This window comes from Notolepis coatsorum (assembly GCF_963971535.1).
Source record: "Notolepis coatsorum genome assembly, chromosome: 12".
NCBI classification, from domain to species: domain Eukaryota; kingdom Metazoa; phylum Chordata; class Actinopteri; order Aulopiformes; family Paralepididae; genus Notolepis; species Notolepis coatsorum.
In genome coordinates, this window is record NC_140176.1 from 21,564,027 (window position 1) to 21,584,920 (window position 20,894).

A 20,894-nucleotide genomic window follows, 5' to 3' on the forward strand; every position below is an offset into this window, starting at 1 on the left:
AGAGAGAGTGAGAGAGAGAGAGAGAGAGAGAGAGAGAGAGAGAGAGAGAGAGAGAGAGAGAGAGAGAGTGAAAGAGAGGTTGGGGGGGTCATGGGAGGGACAGAAATAGAGAGAGAAAAAATAAAGAGGAGAATTTGAAGAAGTTGTGAGAAGCGGCATATTAACCCTTTCACTGCCACATGACAAAGGGTTAACCCTTTCACAACCACACCACAGAAGGTTAACCCTTTCACTACCACACTACAGACGATTAATCGATTAATGGATTTTATCGATAAATCGGTGAAATCCCGACAAATCCCCCCCCCCCCCCAGCCAGATAGATTCATACTGAACACACAGAGAGAAATTGGTATAATCTATGTTCTTGTCTGACTCCGTGTCACGTCTGGCCTCCCGCCCCCAGGCGGACTGAACGGTCACACAGCGGGGGGGGATTCGGCGTGGACCACATCAACCAGACCGTCCCTCTCTCTAACCGTCTCGTCTCGTCTTCCCACACCTCAGGGTCTGTTTTAGATGTTGTGTCACCATCTTCTCGGTCTCCCCCCCTCCTCTCCAGACTGGGAGGCTCGTATCGACAGCCACGGACGGGTGTTCTACGTGGACCACGTCAACCGCACCACCACCTGGCAGAGGCCCGTCGACGCCCCCAAGTGTAACCACGCCCTCCCCCGCTCCAGCTCCACCCAGCAGATGGAGCAGCTCAACAGGAGGTGAGAGATGTGGGGGCAGGGAGTAGATCGGGCGTCAAACTGCTTTACAGTAGCAGTAATGTACACGTATTCATATGGACCACCGGGACTGTCTGACGTGGTCGTTTGACATTGGGAATTAATGTTAGCGGGTGATACACATCGGTCCAATTATTCTAGTTCCACGAAGAGAAATTCTTCTGCATAACTGCAGAAAATAGTGGGATACATAGCAAACATTGATGATAATTTATTCTGTTGGCTACCAAGAGGGAAGGAGTGATTGTGGCAGCAGTAGAGGGGAAAGGGTGGAGAGAGAGAGAGAGAGAGAGAGAGAGAGAGAGAGAGAGAGAGACAGAGAGAGAGAGACAGAGAGAGAGAGAGAGAGAGAGAGAGAGAGCTCATCTCTCTCAGCAACCTGCTCATCGGGTGCAATTAGGGGTTAAGTGTCTTACTCAAGGACACAATTGAACCGGGAACCGTCTGATTACCAGACCACCGCTCTACCTCCTGAGCCATGGTCGCCCCTAGGAGAGGAAAGGAGAGGAAAGAGGGGAGGAGAGGAGAGGGGAGGAGAGGAGAGGGGAGGGGAGAAGGGGAGAGGAGAGGAGGAGGGGATGGGAGAAGAGAGGGGCAAAGGAGAGGATAAATAGATACAAAAAAACAGCAAGAGATTGCATCTATTTGGCATTTTATTAATCAAATGACAAACTGATGACCATTAACAATGACCCCTCGTGAACAGAAGTGTCAGGCTCATATGATTCACTATTACCTGACTCATTACCTAGACACACCATGTTAGATGTGAGTTACTCAACAGCTAGTCAACATCCAAATGCAGTACATTGAACTCCTCGAGTGAGGCTGCGCTGACATCTGGTGGTGCAATAGAGAAATGCAGTCTATGATCAAACCATAAAAATACTAATAATGAAATTGTCATTAAAAGACAATTGAAAAATAATAGATAATAGATACAATGTTTGCTTCTTGTACCCCATAAAGATAGATCAAGAAGACTAGAGGCCTTCTTGTGGACTAGCAGGTCATTGGCCTGGTGTGTGTGTGTGTGTGTGTGTGTGTGTGTGTGTGTGTGTGTGTGTGTGTGTGTGTGTGTGTGTGTGTGTGTGTGTGTGTGTGTGTGTGTGTGTGTGTGTGTGTGTGTGTGTGTGTGTGTTAAATGTAGAATCTGACAGAAGAGCCCCACTTTGCCATTGCACTTAGTTTGAATGTTTTGTTTTGGGCTGAGTTAGAGTTTAGTAACTTATATTAAATTAAAGTATGAAATTATACTGTGAATTTCTCCAGACCTCTCTTGGCAGAGCTTGAGGTATGGCCATCAATAGCAACCCCTCCTCCCTATCCCGACTCAAATCCAACCCACACATCAGCCCAAAACAAAACATGTAAACAAAGTGTCATACGAAGAGGGGGCTCTTTTGCCTAGAGGTCGCTGTTTGGCTTTGGTTTTTGGTTTTGTGAAAATCTGACCTCCCTTGTATTCACCACAGCTCATAATGTGAATATACAAGGGCTGTCAAATGATCATTTGTTTTTAACATGTTAAATAATGATTAATCGCAATGAATGCAAATTAAGAATGATTTGGGTATGGGAAGTAATTATTGGTCACTTTATGCAGATTATAAGCCTTCTATAATATTGACTAGTGATCCCACAGAGTTAAATTCTGAGTGATGCATTTTCTGAATACATTTGTTGATATCTCTGTTGACCTTATAGACTAGAACTAGAAGACTAGAAGTATTTATTTGTCATGCAGTTTTTTAACACACACACACGCGAGATGGGCGACCCACACGAACACACACACACACATGCACTGAGTCACCGATGAAATGTCTCTCTGCACTTTTCCCATCCCATTGTCCTTCCCCTCATGGGCAGCCGGGAGCAGATAGGGCGTCAACGTGAGCCGCGCCCCGGGGACCAATCCAAGTGCTCCTGTCCGTCTTCGTCAAGAACGCCACAGCGTTAGCAATCTGTTGTGCATGTTTTTCCATTGGGTTTATCTTATCGGGGGGGAAACCCTTGCGAGCACGGGGAGAACATGCAAACTGCACACAGAAAGGCCTGGGAGATACCCCACCTGGGTACCTGGCAACGCGGAAACCTGGTCCCCAAGCGGGAATCGAACCCTGGACCTTCTTGCTGTGAGGCGACAGTGTTAACCACTACACCACCGTGCCGCTTATAGAAGGTTTCGCTGGAATTGTGTCAGTTATTGATATTAATAAAGAGGTTGTATAAGGCCTATAGTATATGTTAATATCAATAACTGACAGGACATTTTTAAATATATATTTGTATAGGATAAGGATCATTCATATGAGCAAACTCAGCAACAAGAAGTACACTTAGAATGTTGTCAAGTTGAAACCATCTATACGGGTAACACCACTAACACGAGTAGCACACATGAAACCACCCTAGGCAAAAGGCAGGTTGAGAGGTTTACTTTATACATGTATTATGTTACAATTACAAGTTACCTTTTGAAAAATGTATTCAGTAATGTATTCTAAGTATCACAATAATGTGATACTAATGTAGTCTGGTTACTTTCAGTTACTTTTGGATTATCTCAATGAAAAAAGACAAAAGAAACAATATCATAACATGACTTTGACGTGACGTTCTTTAAATTAGACGTCAGGGACGTACTGGGACAACAGAAATGCCCCTGGGCTTTTTGACCCAGACCAGCCCAACCCCAACTAGCCTGCGGATATTCCTTCACCCCCGCCCCATCGAAGCACATACAAACACACCAGCCCTTAATACCAACACTTATAGGCTAAGCATAATGGATGGATAGAGCAGTGGTACTCAGACTTGACCAACTCAGGAGCCACATTGACAAAGAATATTTCTGAAAGAGCTCCATTACAAAAACACCCCCGTTCCTCAACCAAACCAACACCAGGTTACTAATAAGGCAATTTACAAGCTATGAAAAAGCATGATTGTGTAGTCATTGATTGATTGATTGATTGATTGATTGATTGATTGATTGATTGATTGAAAACTTTATTAACAGCTAAGAGGATGCAGACCTATATAATACTTTCGTCTTGTTTACATCAGGGTCCTCCACGCATACTGCATGCTGTACCAGTAGGCTACCGAAATATATTACCAACATCCCCATTGCAACCATAACTAATACACATGGCAAAATCACAAGCAATTCAAATGCCTCAAGTATCCCTGTAGTACTAGCCTATAGACAGCCCCATCAGCACAAAGTCCATTTATAAAGTCCAAAACAACTGTAGTACAGTAGCCTACAGGGCCGGATCACCACAAAGTCTATAATTGCAGCCAGACAGAGAGTGGAGCCACACAAACACACACAGTCATACAGACAGAGAGAGAGAGAGAGAGAGAGAGAGAGAGAGAGAGAGAGAGAGAGAGAGAGAGAGAGAGAGAGAGAGAGAGAGAGAGAGAGAGAGAGAGAGAGAGAGAGAGAGAGAGAGAGAGAGAGAGAGAGAGAGAGAGAGAGAGAGAGAGAGAGGGAGAGAGAGAGAGAGAGAGAGAGTTTCCTGTGCTTCCGGGAAACAGTGATCTGACTTTGTCGGTTTCCGTTTATTTCGCGATAGGTGCTAGGTTCTAGGTGATAGATTCTAGGTGATAGGTACTTGATGATGACTAGGTGGATCTGGTGGATCCTAGTCTCTCTCCAAACTTCAGCGGAAAGAACATTCACACAACTTGATTACATTGAATGAAATCTGCCCTTCAGGGGATGTCTGTTCACTCTCTCGGTTAATCATGTGAGAGGGAGCAGGAAGGTAAACACACTGCCCACCCACCGGCTATGGGATGCAGTTGGGGTCAAAAAGGGTAATTAAATAGCATTACAGTTCTTTTTATTATTATATATATATATTTTTTTTTAACGTTACATCGCTAAACGTACTAGACGTTAGCAATGCCTACTGTCGTTAACCATTTTAAATCGGGGCATGTAGAGGCGTTTCGGGACCGAGTCCTCTTCTCACACCTGTGCACTGACTGCACACATCGTGCCGGCTAGCAAGCTAGCTAGCTGCTACACGTCACGGCCGGCTGATACCACGATAGCTAACTAGCGTGAACGTTACAAGCTCAAAAACCTTATAACTACTACTGTCGTGTCCATAAGTTCCCTGGCAGAATACTTTGTTTGTGAGGACAAAAGTATACAAAGAGGAGATAACCATTTTAAATCGGGGCATGTAGAGCCCGGCGTAAAAACAATAACGTTATAAACTATACACAATATGTACAACGAAACAATGATTTACATTAGTATTTGCAGTGATTTAATATGCAGTGAATACAAATAATGCTAACGTGGTTGTTGCTTTTAGAAATGGTGGTTGGCTTCATCTGATAAATGGTTATGATCACCAGAGAGATACTAGCCACAGATTCAGGGTCAGTTATTTTCCCATTGTACGAATTGTTAAGTTTATGGAATGTAAGGGAAATCTGATCCTAGGTCTGCGACTAAAGCCAGGCGTCTACTGCAGTGTAGTTTCCCAGTGAACGAAAACATAAACGTTGTTATTTTGCTACCTTTACGATTAATTGCGAATATTTTCACGTTGAGCTATAGATTGTGGATAAATACGCACAGAAAGGTACACCATGCCAACGTTAATGCTTTATTTGTTTTAAACGAACCGTTTTAGAAATGGGCAATGGGGAAATACATTAAGTGGAACAGAGGGTGTAACAGGAAAAAACGAAAATGACGTAACCACTACACCTCCCTTATCTGTTGTCTATAGCCCATATTAACAAGGATACAGCTGAGTATTAAGGGCTGAGTCATGGTTCAAAAAGACATTGCTCTTTTGGGGGAAAGAAAGGCAGCTACTCCAGTCATTCTGTTCCTGAGCTACATCCATTGTCCATCATCAGTGGGAGTGGATGAGAGACTCAGTGGGAGTGGATGAGGAACTCAGTGATAGTGGATGAGGGACTCAGCTACATTCACCCTACAAGGATCACAAGGTAAACCACTGAAAGAGAGTGAGCCATGTACTGTGATAAGTTCCATGAATTCACAATGTTGTGCGTTTGTGTCCCAACCATAATGGGTAATGATGATGACCTCACTGAGATCCTCCCTTTTCCCCTCCTTCTCTCTCCTGTCCACTCTACGCCGTGTCATAGAACATCAGAAATTACATAACCTTTGTTATGTGGAAGAGTTTGTCTACTGGTGTCCATCACAGTTTCTATCCACTCACGTGCTGAGGTTGATGTCAAGTGGTGGTGGTAGGAAGAAGGTCACCGCCCCGTCCATTGTTACCTCATATAAGTGTCACTTATCCACATAGATATAAACACATGTAAAGAAGGGAGTTACAGCAATTATCATTCTCACTTGAAGGTCACATATTATACTTCAACAAGTTAACATGGGTCTCTGGTGTCCCAAAACATGTCTCGGAAGGTCTTTGCCGCAAATACCACTCAGATTATGCATTCTAGCAAGTCCCTATATACCCCCCTGTTTCAGTCGTGTTCTTGAGAGGCTGTGTCTGTGTCTGTACTGTGTCTCAAACTATGCATTGCAGATTTTTTATTTATTTTTTTTATTTTTTTTATTTGAAATCTTGATTTCGAACATGCAATGAATACAAACAAACAATAACAAAAGCAAAACACAACTCAATCTACATGTTCGAAAAGGAGTAGGAAGAAGTATACACTTATTTAATCCTACCCCTTTTCCACTACTCAAATGAGTGTACTATTTTAAAACATAAAAAAGAAAAGAAAAAAACAAATATATATATATGCAAAACAAAAAAACAAAAACTATATATGTAAAACATGAAAGAAATAAAATAAAAATGTAAACACCCGTTATGTTATGGGAATATCAAGTCCCTTCCTCATCCCTGTACCTTGTGAACATCATTTCCTTATACATCAGTTTGAATTGTCTCATGTCAAATATGAATTAAGAAAGATATTTTAGTGAACCGTTTAGGTGGAAACAGAAAAGGTTTTTCACACACGAGTCAAGGGCCGTGCATTTTCTACGAGCCCCCAAATGACGTAGGACAGAGAGGTAAACCCGAATGACTTGTTGAAGCACGTGTTTTCTGACTAGGTTGATTTCACAGTGTGTGTGTGTTAGTAGGCCCATCAGAGACACAACTATAATGTGCACAAGCACCTTTAATACACCTTTAATTGATCACAATCAATGTTTCCCTACTGGTACTCGACTCACGTGTTGTGGTGGCAAGACAGGGACAGAGCCGTGGAAAGGACTTTGTGGAAGCAATTGTCGATGACGTGTCGTTGGATCCGTTTTGTGTATCCTAGTTTGTGGTGGGCCTGTTACAGATACATCTAAAGCATGGGAAGCAAGTACATGATATATGAGGGATTGTCTTGTTCCATGCTCTGAATCTCCTGTCCCATGTTCATCTTCTCTGCCTGTCGTAGGTACCAGAACATCCAGAGAACCATGGCCACGGAGGAGGACTGTGGGACTCGTAGGCTGGAGCGGAGCGCGAGCACAGAGACAGAGGCCGACTCTCCACCAACAGGTATTACGCTCCGTACCTGCAGAGTATAAGAGGAGACGCTTGAGGTCAAGGGACCCCTTGGAAAATCCCTATACCCATCATTTCCTTGTTGCTTAACTTTAAAAAATATATATAACTTTTAGGCATGATTTATCCCCTTTTCCAGTGAGCTACAGTAGCATGACATGAACAGCAGTGTGTCCAGATTTCTCACCATCTCTCATGTGATATGATTATTTTAATACAATTTAAATTCAGTCTATAAAACAACAACACGTGTAAAATAAGAAAGAAAATTAAAAAAGAAAATTAAAACAAAAATTGAAGGCGGCTGAATACTTTCTGAAGGCACTCTGCTTGGTGTGTTTATTCACACAAAGAAGAAGAAAAAAAACACATCTAGAATAATAGATAGATCAATAAAAAAAATCAAGATCTAGTAGATGTAGTGTTTTATCTGTGTGGTCGTGTGTCTCCAGAGTCCAGGAGAGAGGCTCCCTCCTCCCCCATCAACAGCCAGAAGATCACGCTGCTTCTCCAGTCTCCCGCCGTCAAGTTCGTCACGCACCCCGAGTTCTTCACGGTGCTGCACGCTAACTATGTGAGACACAGCACATACTGTATACATAATTATGGCCTCAAGGTTAAGAGGAGCAGGCTTATGACCCAAAGGTTGCAGGTTCGATTCCCCCAAGCTGGCAGGAATAATAAAGGAAAAAAGAATCCTAAAACAATAAAGCTAATTTGTTCTGCCCATGATCTCATCCACACCTATCCCAGAACAAAAAAAAAACTCTCTAGTAAAAAATGTATTTGTTTTGAGTGAAAGAATGTGGTGTGATGTCAGCTATTCTATGTATGAAATGAAGAAAATGTTTTTTTTTAATCCTTAGTGAGTGATTAAACGAACACGCCGACATGATTGGAAATGCGCTTACCGTCAGACAAGAAGATAGATACCAATTTCCTCTCTGTGCGTTCAGTAGAAGGCTATCCGGCTGCAAGCTATCCAAGCTTACCACAAATGAATGGAAGCGGATACGGATCAGCTAGCCTACAGTAGCATACGTCATACTGGCATACGTCTGTGTAGTCTTTTGAAAGAAGAGACCCAGGGCTTTCGATGGGCTTTCGAATTTCATATAACTACACTTCCCAGCCCCTGTCAATCATCTGACTTCCAGCGTGAATTTTTTGTTGTTGTTATTTTCAGGCTCATATCTCACAGGGTCGAACAAACCTGAACGTTATTGCCATAAAATATAACGCATACCGTTAGTTTATCTACCTTTCTGTGAACATCTAGCAAAAAAACGTATTGCAATCTGATGAAAAATGGCAGAGCTATTTACATTGTAAAAAAGTAACTGTAGTTACAGTCGATTTCATTCACGGTTTTTGCTACACTGTCAGGGGCGCCTGGTGGTACTAGATCCCCAGCAGGGAGAGCAGGTGGTGGTAGTTCTCCCAGTGGTCCCCCAGCAGAGAGAGCAGGTGATTTGATTTGATCTTTATTTATCTCGAACATTTCAACCATAAAACAAACACACAAATGTATAATAATAAAAAATAATAATAAAAAGTAAAAGTAAAATAAAGTACAAATAAAATACATCTTCCTAGACATAGAAATAATCAGCATAGCTCAAGACAAATGGTTTTGTTTGAGAAGGAACAGAATGAAGCAAAGCTTATCTGGTCCTGCCCCGTCCTTACAATATCATATTAATACGTAATAAGTTATCTATCAATATAAAAAAAAAGAATATACCTATCCACTACAGAAAAAGATAAATAAATAATTACAAAAACACTAGTTCACGTTATTTTCAAGCTCCTCTAACTTATACTTGTCCAAGAATTCCTGTTTATATCTGCATTTATACATTTCAATAGTATTACTTTTTTATTATTTTTATTGCTACATCAAGGCCATTCCAAATGGATAACAAATGGACAAACTGAGATGCACTTGCTTTTGAGAGTTGTACGGACAATAGCCCCAGAAGTTAGAGCACGGTACTCAGCGACGTTGTCTTTTTTGCTGGAATTTAGGAACGGTCACCGCAGCCAGCAAGGCCTCCGTACTGCTCAGCATGGAAGCGAACCGCATCTTGCTTCAAATTCGAAGTAGAGTTCTTTGCAGCTGACAGACACAATTATAGCATTTCACTTGGATGTTCTTGCCCTTTTCACCCACAAATTCAAAATAATAATGTGAATACTGTCCTCTCGGCCATCTCGCTATAGCAGAGCTCCGCACGCGCGCCGACACAACCTCAGGATGCAGAAACCAGGGGATTGATTGATTGATTGATTGATTGATTGAAAACTTTATTAACAGATTGCAGAATGGGTACAGTACAGTACGGCTCAATACATACAATTGTTAAGGGGATGCAGACCAGAGAAAGACTTTCGTCTTGTTTACATCAGGGTCCCCCATTTTCAATTCATCGTAATGTGTCAGGAATGTGTCAGGGATATTCTTTTTGAAAAAAAAAAAACGTAATTGCTAAACGAATGCGTTACTGTATGTTACTCGTTACGACAAAAAAGTAATCCGAGTACTCTAACTCCCACGTTATATACCCCCAACACTGGAAATAAAGAACAAGTCGTTACTACCATACTGTACAGAGGGCGTTCCCAGATGCATGTGTATGACAGGACTCGCTAATAGCGTGAGTGTTATGTAATTTTATAAATGTTCCCGTTCTGGGACTCCTGCACCCCGTGGCCGTGAGCTCACCAAGCAGCACCCTCCCCTGGCCGGCCGCCCTGTCCCGGGTAAGATCGACCTGTGTCACTCCGTCCTAATGGGCCTTCTATTCCCAGCATCTGGTTATTGATCGCTCTCTCTCTCTCTCTCTCTCTCTCTCTGTCAGTCCCGTAGCAGGTATATCAGATATCAGACATGACCTGTCAAGAGAGGGAGAGGGAGAGAAGGGAGGGAAACTTTACTTTTACATAATATACAGTGCAAATATACATTCATGCATGCACACACATGCACACACGCACACACACGCACACACACACACACACACACACACACACACACACACACACACACACACACACACACACACCTCCTGGTTTGGGAATAGCACTGCACAAGACCGTAGCAGACTACAAAGAGTGACACGTTCAGCCGAACGCACAATTGGAGGGGGGCTTCCCACCCTCCAGAACATTTACAACAAGCGGTGCAAGGGGAAGGCTAAGAGAATTATTAAGGACTCGAGCCACCCGAACAACTGCCTCTTTGAACTGCTGCGGTCAGGCAAGCGATACCGGAGTCTTAAGGCGAGCACAGAAAGACTCAGAAGAAGCTTCTATCCCCAGGCCATCAGGCTGCTAAACGAACAATAAACACTATGCAACAACCATCAAATGCACACAGCACACACACCCACACGCACACACTCACTCAAACAAACAACACACTGCAGCACCCACTCTCTACACTTTAGATCACACAAACACACTTTACACTTTATATTTATTGATAAAGGATTTGCACTACAACTCGTACACCTACTGTGAATTGTACCTAAATTGCACCTCGTCCCATTTCTGCCTTGCACTATATAGTATTGTATTAGTACACTGCACAGTATTGTATATTGTATGGTAACTACGTCTATTCTGCATCGAACATTGTACATATGTCTAAACTGAACACTGTGACCTCATTTTTTTACTTCTAATTTTACTATGTTATTTTATTTCATACTTATCTTGTCTTGCACAGTCTCTGGAGCGTAACAGTAAGAAGCATTTTGTATAAAAGTATTCTGTACTTCTGTATGACAAATATTAAAGAAACTTGAAACTTGAACACACACACACACACATCAAGAACATAGAGTTTTACAAATGTGATCAAAGTTAAATAACGAATGCAGACTAAATCAGAGCAACTCTCTCTCTCTCTCTCTCTCTCTCTCACACACACACTCTCTCACTCTCTCTCTTTCTCTCTCACTCTATCACTCTCACTCTATATGTCTCTATATATCTCTCTGTCTCTCTCTCTCTCTCTTCCTCACTCTCACTTTATATGTCTATCTCTCCCTCTCTCTTCCTCACTCTCACTATGTCTCTCTCTCTCTCACTCTTCCCCTCTCTCTCTTCCTCACTCTCACTCTATATCTCTCTCAATCTCTCTTCCTCACTCTCTCTTCCTCACTCTCACTATATATGTCTCTCTCTTCCTCTCTCTCTTCCTCACTCTCTCTCTCTCTCTCTCTCTCTACCCCCCCCCCCCACCCCTTCAGGGAGCCTACCGGATGTTCACCAACAGTACCTGCTTGAAGCACATGATCCTGAAGGTGCGTCGTGACGCCAGGAACTTTGAGCGCTACCAGCACAACCGCGACCTGGTCGTCTTCCTCAACAAGTTTGCTGACACCCAGCTGGAGCTTCCCCGGGGCTGGGAGCTCAAGACCGACCTGCAGGGCAAGGTAGGGTCCTGGGATGAGTGTAGGATGAGGAGTCTCTCTGTGTTTGCTTTGCTATAAAAAACGTGATCCTTTTTTTTTAATTTGTACTGCAGTTCCTTTTGGTGCAGAGGTTGTAGTTTATTTAATTTTTGTATTATTATTATTATTATTTGTTCTTATTATTAGACGCACCCGCTCTGAGCACTGCAAAGGGGGTATTGCGATCACTCCTTTCTGTGTATCTGTGCGTAGTACCTACGGTTCTGATCCAATTTAGATACAACTTTGCACTTCGTTGACAGCAGGCCAAGGACCTGCTGTGAAATATTATGTTCCAAACCACTCAATGACAAGTATTCGTTTTTGTATTAATAATTGCCACCGTTGTCCACCATTGGTATGCATTTGTCTGTGTGTGTGTGTGTGTGTGTGTGTGTGTGTGTGTGTGTGTGTGTGTGTGTGTGTGTGTGTGTGTGTGTGTGTTACTGTCTGCCTATCTGTCCGTGTTTCACTGTGTGCGTATAGGTGATAATTGATGAGAAGATGGAAATCAGAAAGAAAGAATAAAAAAAAGGGAGAGAGCACTTTTCTTTGTTGCTTTTCTTCACATTCACACTTTCCTCCATCATGTTTTCCCACGATGCATCTCTCCTGCATCTTGTCTCTCCTGCTCCAGTCGTTTTTCGTGGATCACAACAGCAGGGCCACCACCTTCATAGACCCCCGCATCCCCCTGCAGAACGGACGCCTGCCCAACCACCTCACGCACAGACAGCACCTACAGAGGCTACGCAGCTACAGCGCTGGGGAGGTACACACACACACACACACACACACACACACACATACACACAAATCCCAAGGTTCTTATAAATGGCTACATTTATATAGTGCTTTTATCCAAAGCGCTTTACAATTTGTTCCTCACATTCTACCCATTCACTCTCACATTCACACACCGATGGCGGAGGCAACCATGCAAGGTGCTAACCTGCACATCGGGAACAATTAGGGGTTAAGTGTCTTGCTCAAGGACACTTCGACACGCTGCCCGGGAGGAGTGGGAATCGAACCGAGAACCTCCGGATTACCAGACGACTGCTCTACCTCCTGAGTCACTGTCGCCCCCAAACCAAGGTTCTTGATGAGAAGAGAAGAGAAGAGAAGAGAAGAGAAGAGAAGAGAAGAGAAGAGAAGAGAAGAGAAGAGAAGAGAAGAGAAGAGAAGAGAAGAGAAGAGAAGAGAAGAGAAGAGAAGAGAAGAGAAGAGAAGAGAAGAGACATAATTATGCATACTGTTTTTTAGAGTGACTGGAGTGACACACCAGAGAAAGTTGCACACATCCTTCAGTTAAACCAGTCTTGAACCTCACGCCTCTGCGAGTCCTTTAAATCCCAGCTCAAAACATACCTTTATTCTCTAGCGTTTCCTTGATCCTGACCTGTACCTTGCCTGAGCTATTGTACTGATGTGCAATTTTGTTGTCTGTTCCATGTTGTATGACCTGTCTGTTCCCCTACCTGCCTTTGTAAAGCACTGTGTTTGGCTTGTGTCATGTAGAACGTGCTATATAAATAAATCTGATTGATTGATTGATTGCGTATCTCTCTCTGTTCCCATAGGCCTCTGAGGTGTCCAGGAATCGAGGGGCTGCTCTGGTGATCAGACCGGGTAACAGCCTGGTAGCAGCCATACGCAGCCAGTACCACCCAGACTCCGTACCGCTGGGCACCCCATGTAAGTGTTGTTTGGCTCCCAGACATATGGCACTTTGACTTGTGTCTTGTGTGTTCAGATAATCTACCCTCATGCTTTGCATCTATGACACTATGGTGAACATGGTGAGTTCCAAAGACAAACATAAGCATACTAAGTCCTCAATTCCTCCATGACCAGGAAACTGAAAAAATTGCCGCCATTTTAAGGCCGTAGGAAATACACAGAGGAAGCCTGAGGTTTTCCTCACTTGTCTCCTGTGTGTCCTCATGTCCTCACAAATTTAGTTAGAGGTCTGTTTTGCAGGCGAGTCACTGTTTTGACCCGACATTTCCCCCTGAAATACCGTACTGTTTACATATGGAGTTTACGAGAGGGATGCCAACACCATCCTCCTAAATAGGGCCTGTGAGTAATTCTCCCCACAGTGCTCGCGGGGCTGCCGTCATGGGCCATGCAGGGCACGTTGTGGTTACTCACTCACTCAGTCACTCAGTCATTTACATTACATTTACATTTAGTCATTTAGCTGACGCTTTTATCCAAAGCGACTTACAAGTTCTGTACGACAAGCCATCAGGAAGGGCACAACTCTATCAGCTGAGCAACAATGTTCATCAAAGTGTTGAGTGCTACAGTGTAGGTTAGTTTATTAGGACAAGTGCATGACAGTACGGTTAGTTAGGGTTAGATATTTTTTTTATTTATTTTTTAAATTTTTTCACTCAGTCACTCACTCAATCACTCACTCACCCACTCACCCACTCACTCACTCACTCACTCACTCACTTGCTCGCTCAGTCACTCGCTCACTCACTCTCTCTCTCACTCACTCACTCTCTCACTCACTCGCTCAGTCGCTTGCTCACTCACTCACTCAGTCACGCACTCACTCAGTCACTCACTTCCTCACTCACTCACTCACTCGCTCGTCATGCATCCGGGAGCCTCTGCCAGGGACCATTTATTGGACGCAAGCGAGAGTGGTGCCATGGGTCTGCGCCGTTTCGCACAGTTGCGCCGCGATGATCTTGGATGCTTTGAAAAGGGTGAATTATTTCCTGTAACAGAAAGGTAACAGAAAGAGACAATAGCTCTACGATGCTGTGGTTGTGTGTGAGACACAGGAGTGATCAAAGCTCCACGGAAACTCAACCAACACGCGCTCTGTGCCTGTGGAAAGGCTCCCTGCGCTTTAGGACTGGGATCGCATGACTGCCTGGCACTGCCCACACACACACACACGCACGCACGCACGCACGCACACACACTGTTACGACCCCTGTGAGTCTAAGGGTAAAGGGCTGTAACATAACAGTTGGTTGACAGAAAAGATGGACCAGGTTTGTAAACAACAATGATATTTATTGGTAGATGCAAAGGAAGCACATGTAGCTCAGGGGTGAGCCCAGGCCAAAACAACAAACAAACACCACTATACTCCAAATAAACACAATCTAATCTATGGTAAAAGAGATTACATTACCTAAACTACTCTTACCTAACCAAAACAGGAGAAAACAATGTCCAAAGGAAATGGCAGCTCACCCCATCTGTGCTTCCTGAGAAAGAGAGAAAAACACATTAATTATACAGAAACAAAAGCAGAATATATACAAAAACAAACTATAACTAACAATGCTCTCTCTGTGGCCACACACACACAAGGAAATTACTACTAAGCACCAAAGGCCAATAAATGAAATGCAATACTATCAAAGTTACAGGTTTACCAAAAACACAACAAGCCTAGCCTCATGCCAGAGAGAGAGAGAGACTGAAGTGAGAAGCCATGTTTTAACAGGTGTGGGGTGATCCATGATTGGGTGGTGTGGATTGAGTGTTGGAGTCTGGAAAGCCATCCACCAATCACTGCTGTGTTGCAATAATGGAAGGATTGGCCTGGCAGGGACCAATGGGGAAGGGAACAATGGCTGGAGGGAGGAAACAAAATGGAGAACACACACACATGGAGACACACACTGGGGAATATATACATTGGGATGTAACACCCCCATACATAAGACAAAAACATGTTTGACACTTAACACCAACTAAACATGTTTTTCAACATCTCCGAGTTAACATGCACTCCAAAACAAAGAGCTATAAAAAAAACTAGCAGTTGGTACAACAACCACACTTGACGGCAAGAGAGACTGAGTCGACAGCAACATAAAACGAGTCCACAGCAACATAGACCGAGTAGACAGCAAAATAGAACAAGTCGACAGCAATATACAGTAGAACGAGTCGACAGCAACAGACAACGAGTCGACAGCAACAGAGATTTCAACTACGAGACAGAGCATCCGCCAACACATTATCAGACCCCTTCTTATGCTTTATGCTGAGGTTATAATTTTGCACTATGAGCGCCCAACGCATGAGGCGCTGATTGTGGTTGTACATCCGCGACAGAAAAACCAATGGGTTGTGGTCGGTGTATACTACCACTGGTAATACGCTCGAACCGACATACACCTCAAAATGTTGCAACGCATACAACATAGCCAAAGTCTCCTTTTCAATAGTGGAATAATTTAGTTGATGTTTGTTAAATTTCCGGGAGAAATAACAAACCGGGTGACTGACACCATCGTGATCTTCCTGTAATAACACCCCTCCAGCTCCCACCCCGCTGGCATCCACCTCCAGCTGGAACGGCAGGGAGAAATCTGGAGCAGAGAGAACAGGGGAACTGCATAAGAGAGCTTTAACACCATCAAATGCATTTTGACAATCAGCTGTCCAAATGAATGGTTTGGACGGGCTACACAGGCTAGTGAGAGAAGTGACGACAGAAGAAAAGTTCCGGCAAAAACCACGGTAATACCCAGCCATCCCAAGGAATCTACGCAATTCCCGCCTAGTAGTAGGCACTGGAAAAGTTGTGATTGCATCCACCGGACGCACTTGGCCTTGTCCTACCTGCTTACCAAGATAGGTAACCGTAGCCTTGCCGAACTCACACTTGGCAAGGTTAAGGGTCAGGGAGGCTCCAGCTAAGCGGTCAAAGACAGTTTGCAAGGTTGTCATGTGGTCACGCCAGTTGGTCGAATAGACAACCAGGTCATCGAGATAGGCATTACAATTTGGAACACCAGCCAGGACTAGGGTCACCAGTCGCTGGAAAGTGGCCGGGGCATTCCAAAAGGCATTACAGTATATTGCAAAAAATTGTCAGGAGTAACAAACGCCGAGATTTCCGAGGCACGGGGGGTCAAAGGGACCTGCCAGTAACCCTTTAACAAATCTAGTTTGCTAACATAGGTGGCAGATCCAAGGTTGTCAATACAATCTTCCATGCGGGGCAGTGGGAAGGAATCAGGCACGGTGACAGCATTTACCTTTCGGAAATCAGTACAAAATCTAGGAGTTCCATCCGATTTGGGAGCTAACAAGCAAGGTGAACTCCAGGGACTGCAACTTGGCTTGGCTAAACCATGTTTTAACAAATAGTCAACCTCCTGTTGCATCATGGCCCTCTTGGTGATGTTAACACGGTATGCATGTTGCTTGATAGGCACAGCATTGTTAACTTTAATATCATGGGCCAATACAGAAGTACAGGAGGGAACATCACCAAACAGAGCCATGTAGGCCTGAATCAAATTTGTGATGTCCTCTCGCTGCTCCTCAGGTAAGTGTGCTAAGTGAGTGGGCAGGTTCAATAACATCTCAGTGTTGGACAATCTAGCACCCTGATGGGCTGCATTGCGCAACTCCAAGCCATCTACATCCTCACCACTAACGTCAGGAGAGTCCGGAACTATTGGAGTTGAGGCAACAGCAGAGACGGCCAGTCCGGCTGTCTGGTCTGAGGTCTTCACCTGCACACCATCTCTGGAAAAATATGGTTTAAGCATATTGATGTGGCAAACACGAGAGTGATGTTTACGATCAGGGGTGCGAACCACATAGTCTGTATCACTTATCTTCTTGTCTATTGCATACGGTCCGGAAAAACGAGCGGAAAGAGCAGAACCAAGGATAGGTAACAGGACTAGAACCTTATCACCTGGCTGGAAAGATCGAGAAACAGCTTTCTCGTCATAGTGCCGTTTCATAGTTCTCTGGGAAGAAGAGAGCGCTTCTTTTGCGAGAGAGCACGCCTGATGCAGTCGCTCTCGAAACTGGCTAACAAAATCTAGAACATTAGTGGGTGTGCTGGCACCCTTTGACATGAACCGTTCTTTAAGAACTTTCAGAGGCCCTCTAACAGTGTGCCCAAAAACGAGCTCAGCAGGACTGAAACCAAGAGACTCCTGTATGGTCTCTCGCGCAGCAAATAGAACAAGGGGGACACCCTCATCCCAATCTTTCTCTGTGTCTAAGCAATATTTACGCAGCATGGACTTTAAGGTCTGATGCCAACGTTCTAGAGCCCCCTGAGTTTCAGGGTGGTAGGCACTGGACACTATATGTCGGATACCCAGGGACTGTAACACTTGCTCAAATAACCTAGACAGGAAGTTGGTGCCTTGGTCCGTTTGTACTACCTTAGGCAGTCCAAACATGGAGAAGAACTTCGTCAAAGCCTTAATTATTACAGGCGCTGTAATTCTGCGAAGAGGGATAGCCTCAGGGAAACGGGTGGCGGTACACATTATTGTCAACAAAAACTGATTGCCGGCTTTGGTCCTTGGCAACGGACCAACACAGTCAACTATGACATGTTCAAATGGTTCACCGACCGCTGGTATAGGACAGAGGGGAGCAGGTGGAATTACCTGGTTTGGCTTTCCGGTGATCTGACAAGTACTACAGGTACGACAGTATTGTGCTACATCGGACTTCAAACCGGGCCAAAAGAAATGTTGAAGTATTCTGTTGTATGTTTTAGTGACTCCCAAGTGTCCAGACCAAGGGTGGTCATGGGCCAAGAACAGTACATGCTGACGATAAACTGCAGGGACAACAATCTGATAAACAGTGCTCCAGTCTGGTACCTGATCTGGTAGCCCTATCTCCGATTGTGCATGCTCTGCCAGTCTAGTACCATGGGACCTCCATGTACGCATCAAAACTCCTTCATCCACAAAATAAGAATGCAACTCTCTCCTCTGTTCTGTTTCAAGAGAAGAGAAACATTTTGCAAGAGAAGGGTCAGCCTTCTGGGCAGTAATTAGCATTTCACGAGTAACGGGTAACTTCAATGCGTCGGAACTAGTTACAGTTGTCTGTGGGGGTACCTTACTATGAGTCGGTGGTTTGTCAGCGGTATCAGAAGTTGGAGCCAGCAACTCCTCCCTGACAAAGGCTGAAGCAAAAACAGAGTCAGACAAATTAATTTCATCACCTCTCTTTTTCAATTGAGCCCGAGTGACAACACTTGCAGAAAAAACTTCAGGGAAGTTCTGTGACAAGTCATCAGGCAGAGAATCTGTGTCTGGGTGATCCAACACTTCCAGCACAGCGTTCACCTGTCCTCCAGCTAAATCATTTCCCATAATAAAGGAAATGCCTTTAACTGGCAAGGAAGGTCTCACCCCTATTTTAAAGAAACCAGTGACCAAATCAGATTGTACATGAATACAGTGTAACGGGGCTGGCACGAAACCCATCTCAATACCTTGAACTAGGACACTAGAACCACAGGAAGATTTCTCAGACAGAGGTAGTACATCAGAGAGGATAAAGGATTGTGAGGCTCCAGTATCTCGTAAGATCTGAACTGTACACTGATCTTTTGGATCCCCTGTCAAGGAAACTAAACCCTTGGAAGTAAATGGCCTGAAACAAGGATCGAGAACATCCTGATCATTGTGCATCTGTTGATCGGAATCAGGTGCCATTTTAATCAGACCAACCCCTTTGGGTTGTCTAAAGTTCTGAGAGGACGGTTGCTGCTTACGTTTCAATGTTAAACAGTCAGAAATAACATGACCAGATTTATGACAGTAGTAACATGTCCGCTCCTCTTTTGAGCGTGGAGGTGACATTTTTGGTCGGGGGTGTGTGAATTCTGGATGGTTGGGGACAGAAGGTCTCTGAGAGAAATCATGGGGGAGAAACTACAAACACAGTTTTATGGGTTAGCGCGAACTCATCAGCTAATACAGCAGCCTGCTGCAGAGTGGACACTTTCTGCTCACTCAGGTAAATTACAATACGCTCTGGCAAACGATTCTTAAACTCTTCTAATAGAATGAGTTCTCTGAGAGAGTTAAGATCTGAGGCCTTGCTTGCTGCACACCATTTATCAAAGAGAGTTCCATTCTCTCTAGCAAACTCTACAAAGGTCTGGTTGACAGCTCTCTTGTGACTGCGAAACCTCTGCCTATAAGCTTCGGGCACAAGCTCATATGCACGAAGGATGGCAGCCTTCACAGTATCATACAATAGACCAGGGGTGGCCAACCAGTCAGAGACTAAGAGCCACAAAAATTACTGTGGTACCACAAAGAGCCACACCAGCGTTTCTCAACCTTTTTTTTCAGTCACGGCACCCTTCATGTGTTTATATGTCTCACCCTCTGGCCTCTGAAGTTGCTAATGTCTTTTTTATTTGGGCCTCACAGGGTTAAAAGTACCCTGTGAGACCCACGGTTGCAAAATTACAAAATCACTTTTAGCCATTTAAAAAAATAATGTTTATTTAAAAAATGTTAAAGGGGAACTATTTTACAATTTCTTTCACTATTTGGGCACTTTTACACAATTCCTGTGAGTCTATGGAACACCTAGGTTTTTTTCAAAAAAAATGCATTGTTTTGTATTTCTAATCAAGTACTAAAAACCGCATTTTTCTACCTCAAGATCTTAAGCTGTTTTGAGGCTGGGCTCCAACCACTGTGTGGCCTGGTGCCAACTGCCACATCAACTGCCACATTATTATGCAGCTGAGAAATCTCTGACATCACAGATATGCACATTTTCAGATGACTCAGTTCAGTGAGGGTGAATATTGTGAGAGGAGAATTGGAAGAATTCGCCAATATGAGAATTAGAGACATATATCCTATTAATATAAGTCCACATAGCTAAGAAACAATGGTAAACACTGAAAAAAGCCATTTATAAGATAGTTCCCCTTTAAGCACATGTATAGTCAATTGGTCCTGTTGTTCAGCCTCACAATGCTATTTGATAGTAAATGTGTTTATATGTCCCACCCTCTGGCCTCTGAAGTTGCTAATTTTTTTTTAATTTGGGCTTCACAGGGTTAACCTCTTAAGCCCGAGATATACAGTAAAAGTGTATATTTTCAGCATTACGTTTGTTTACCAATTATTTTAACTGTTATTAGTGAAATATAAGATTATAGAAATCTCAGGGCATTGAGTCGGAAACCGGCGCATATTGACAGGAGGAAGTGGCACAGCCAAAAGTGAGTGTAGTCTTTTGAAGGAAGAGACTCAGGGCTTTCAAATTTCGAAAAACTACCCTACCCAGCTCACACCAGCCCCTGTCAATCATCTGACTTCTGGATTTACTTTTTAATTTCTCTTATTTTTTGGGATTATCTC

General features: G+C 43.8%; 1 protein-coding gene across 1 annotated transcript in view; it reads left to right on the forward strand.

The window, feature by feature from the left end:
• The window catches only part of hecw1a (HECT, C2 and WW domain containing E3 ubiquitin protein ligase 1a), a gene marked incomplete at both ends in the record, with an annotated part of 185,584 nt that overhangs the window by 46,347 nt on the left and 118,343 nt on the right, over positions 1 to 20,894 (forward strand). Inside the window, 6 exon segments of the mRNA XM_084325777.1 lie at positions 520 to 716; positions 7,176 to 7,279; positions 7,738 to 7,859; positions 11,542 to 11,727; positions 12,383 to 12,517; positions 13,329 to 13,443. Of these exon segments, the coding sequence (XP_084181903.1) occupies positions 520 to 716; positions 7,176 to 7,279; positions 7,738 to 7,859; positions 11,542 to 11,727; positions 12,383 to 12,517; positions 13,329 to 13,443 (859 nt within the window).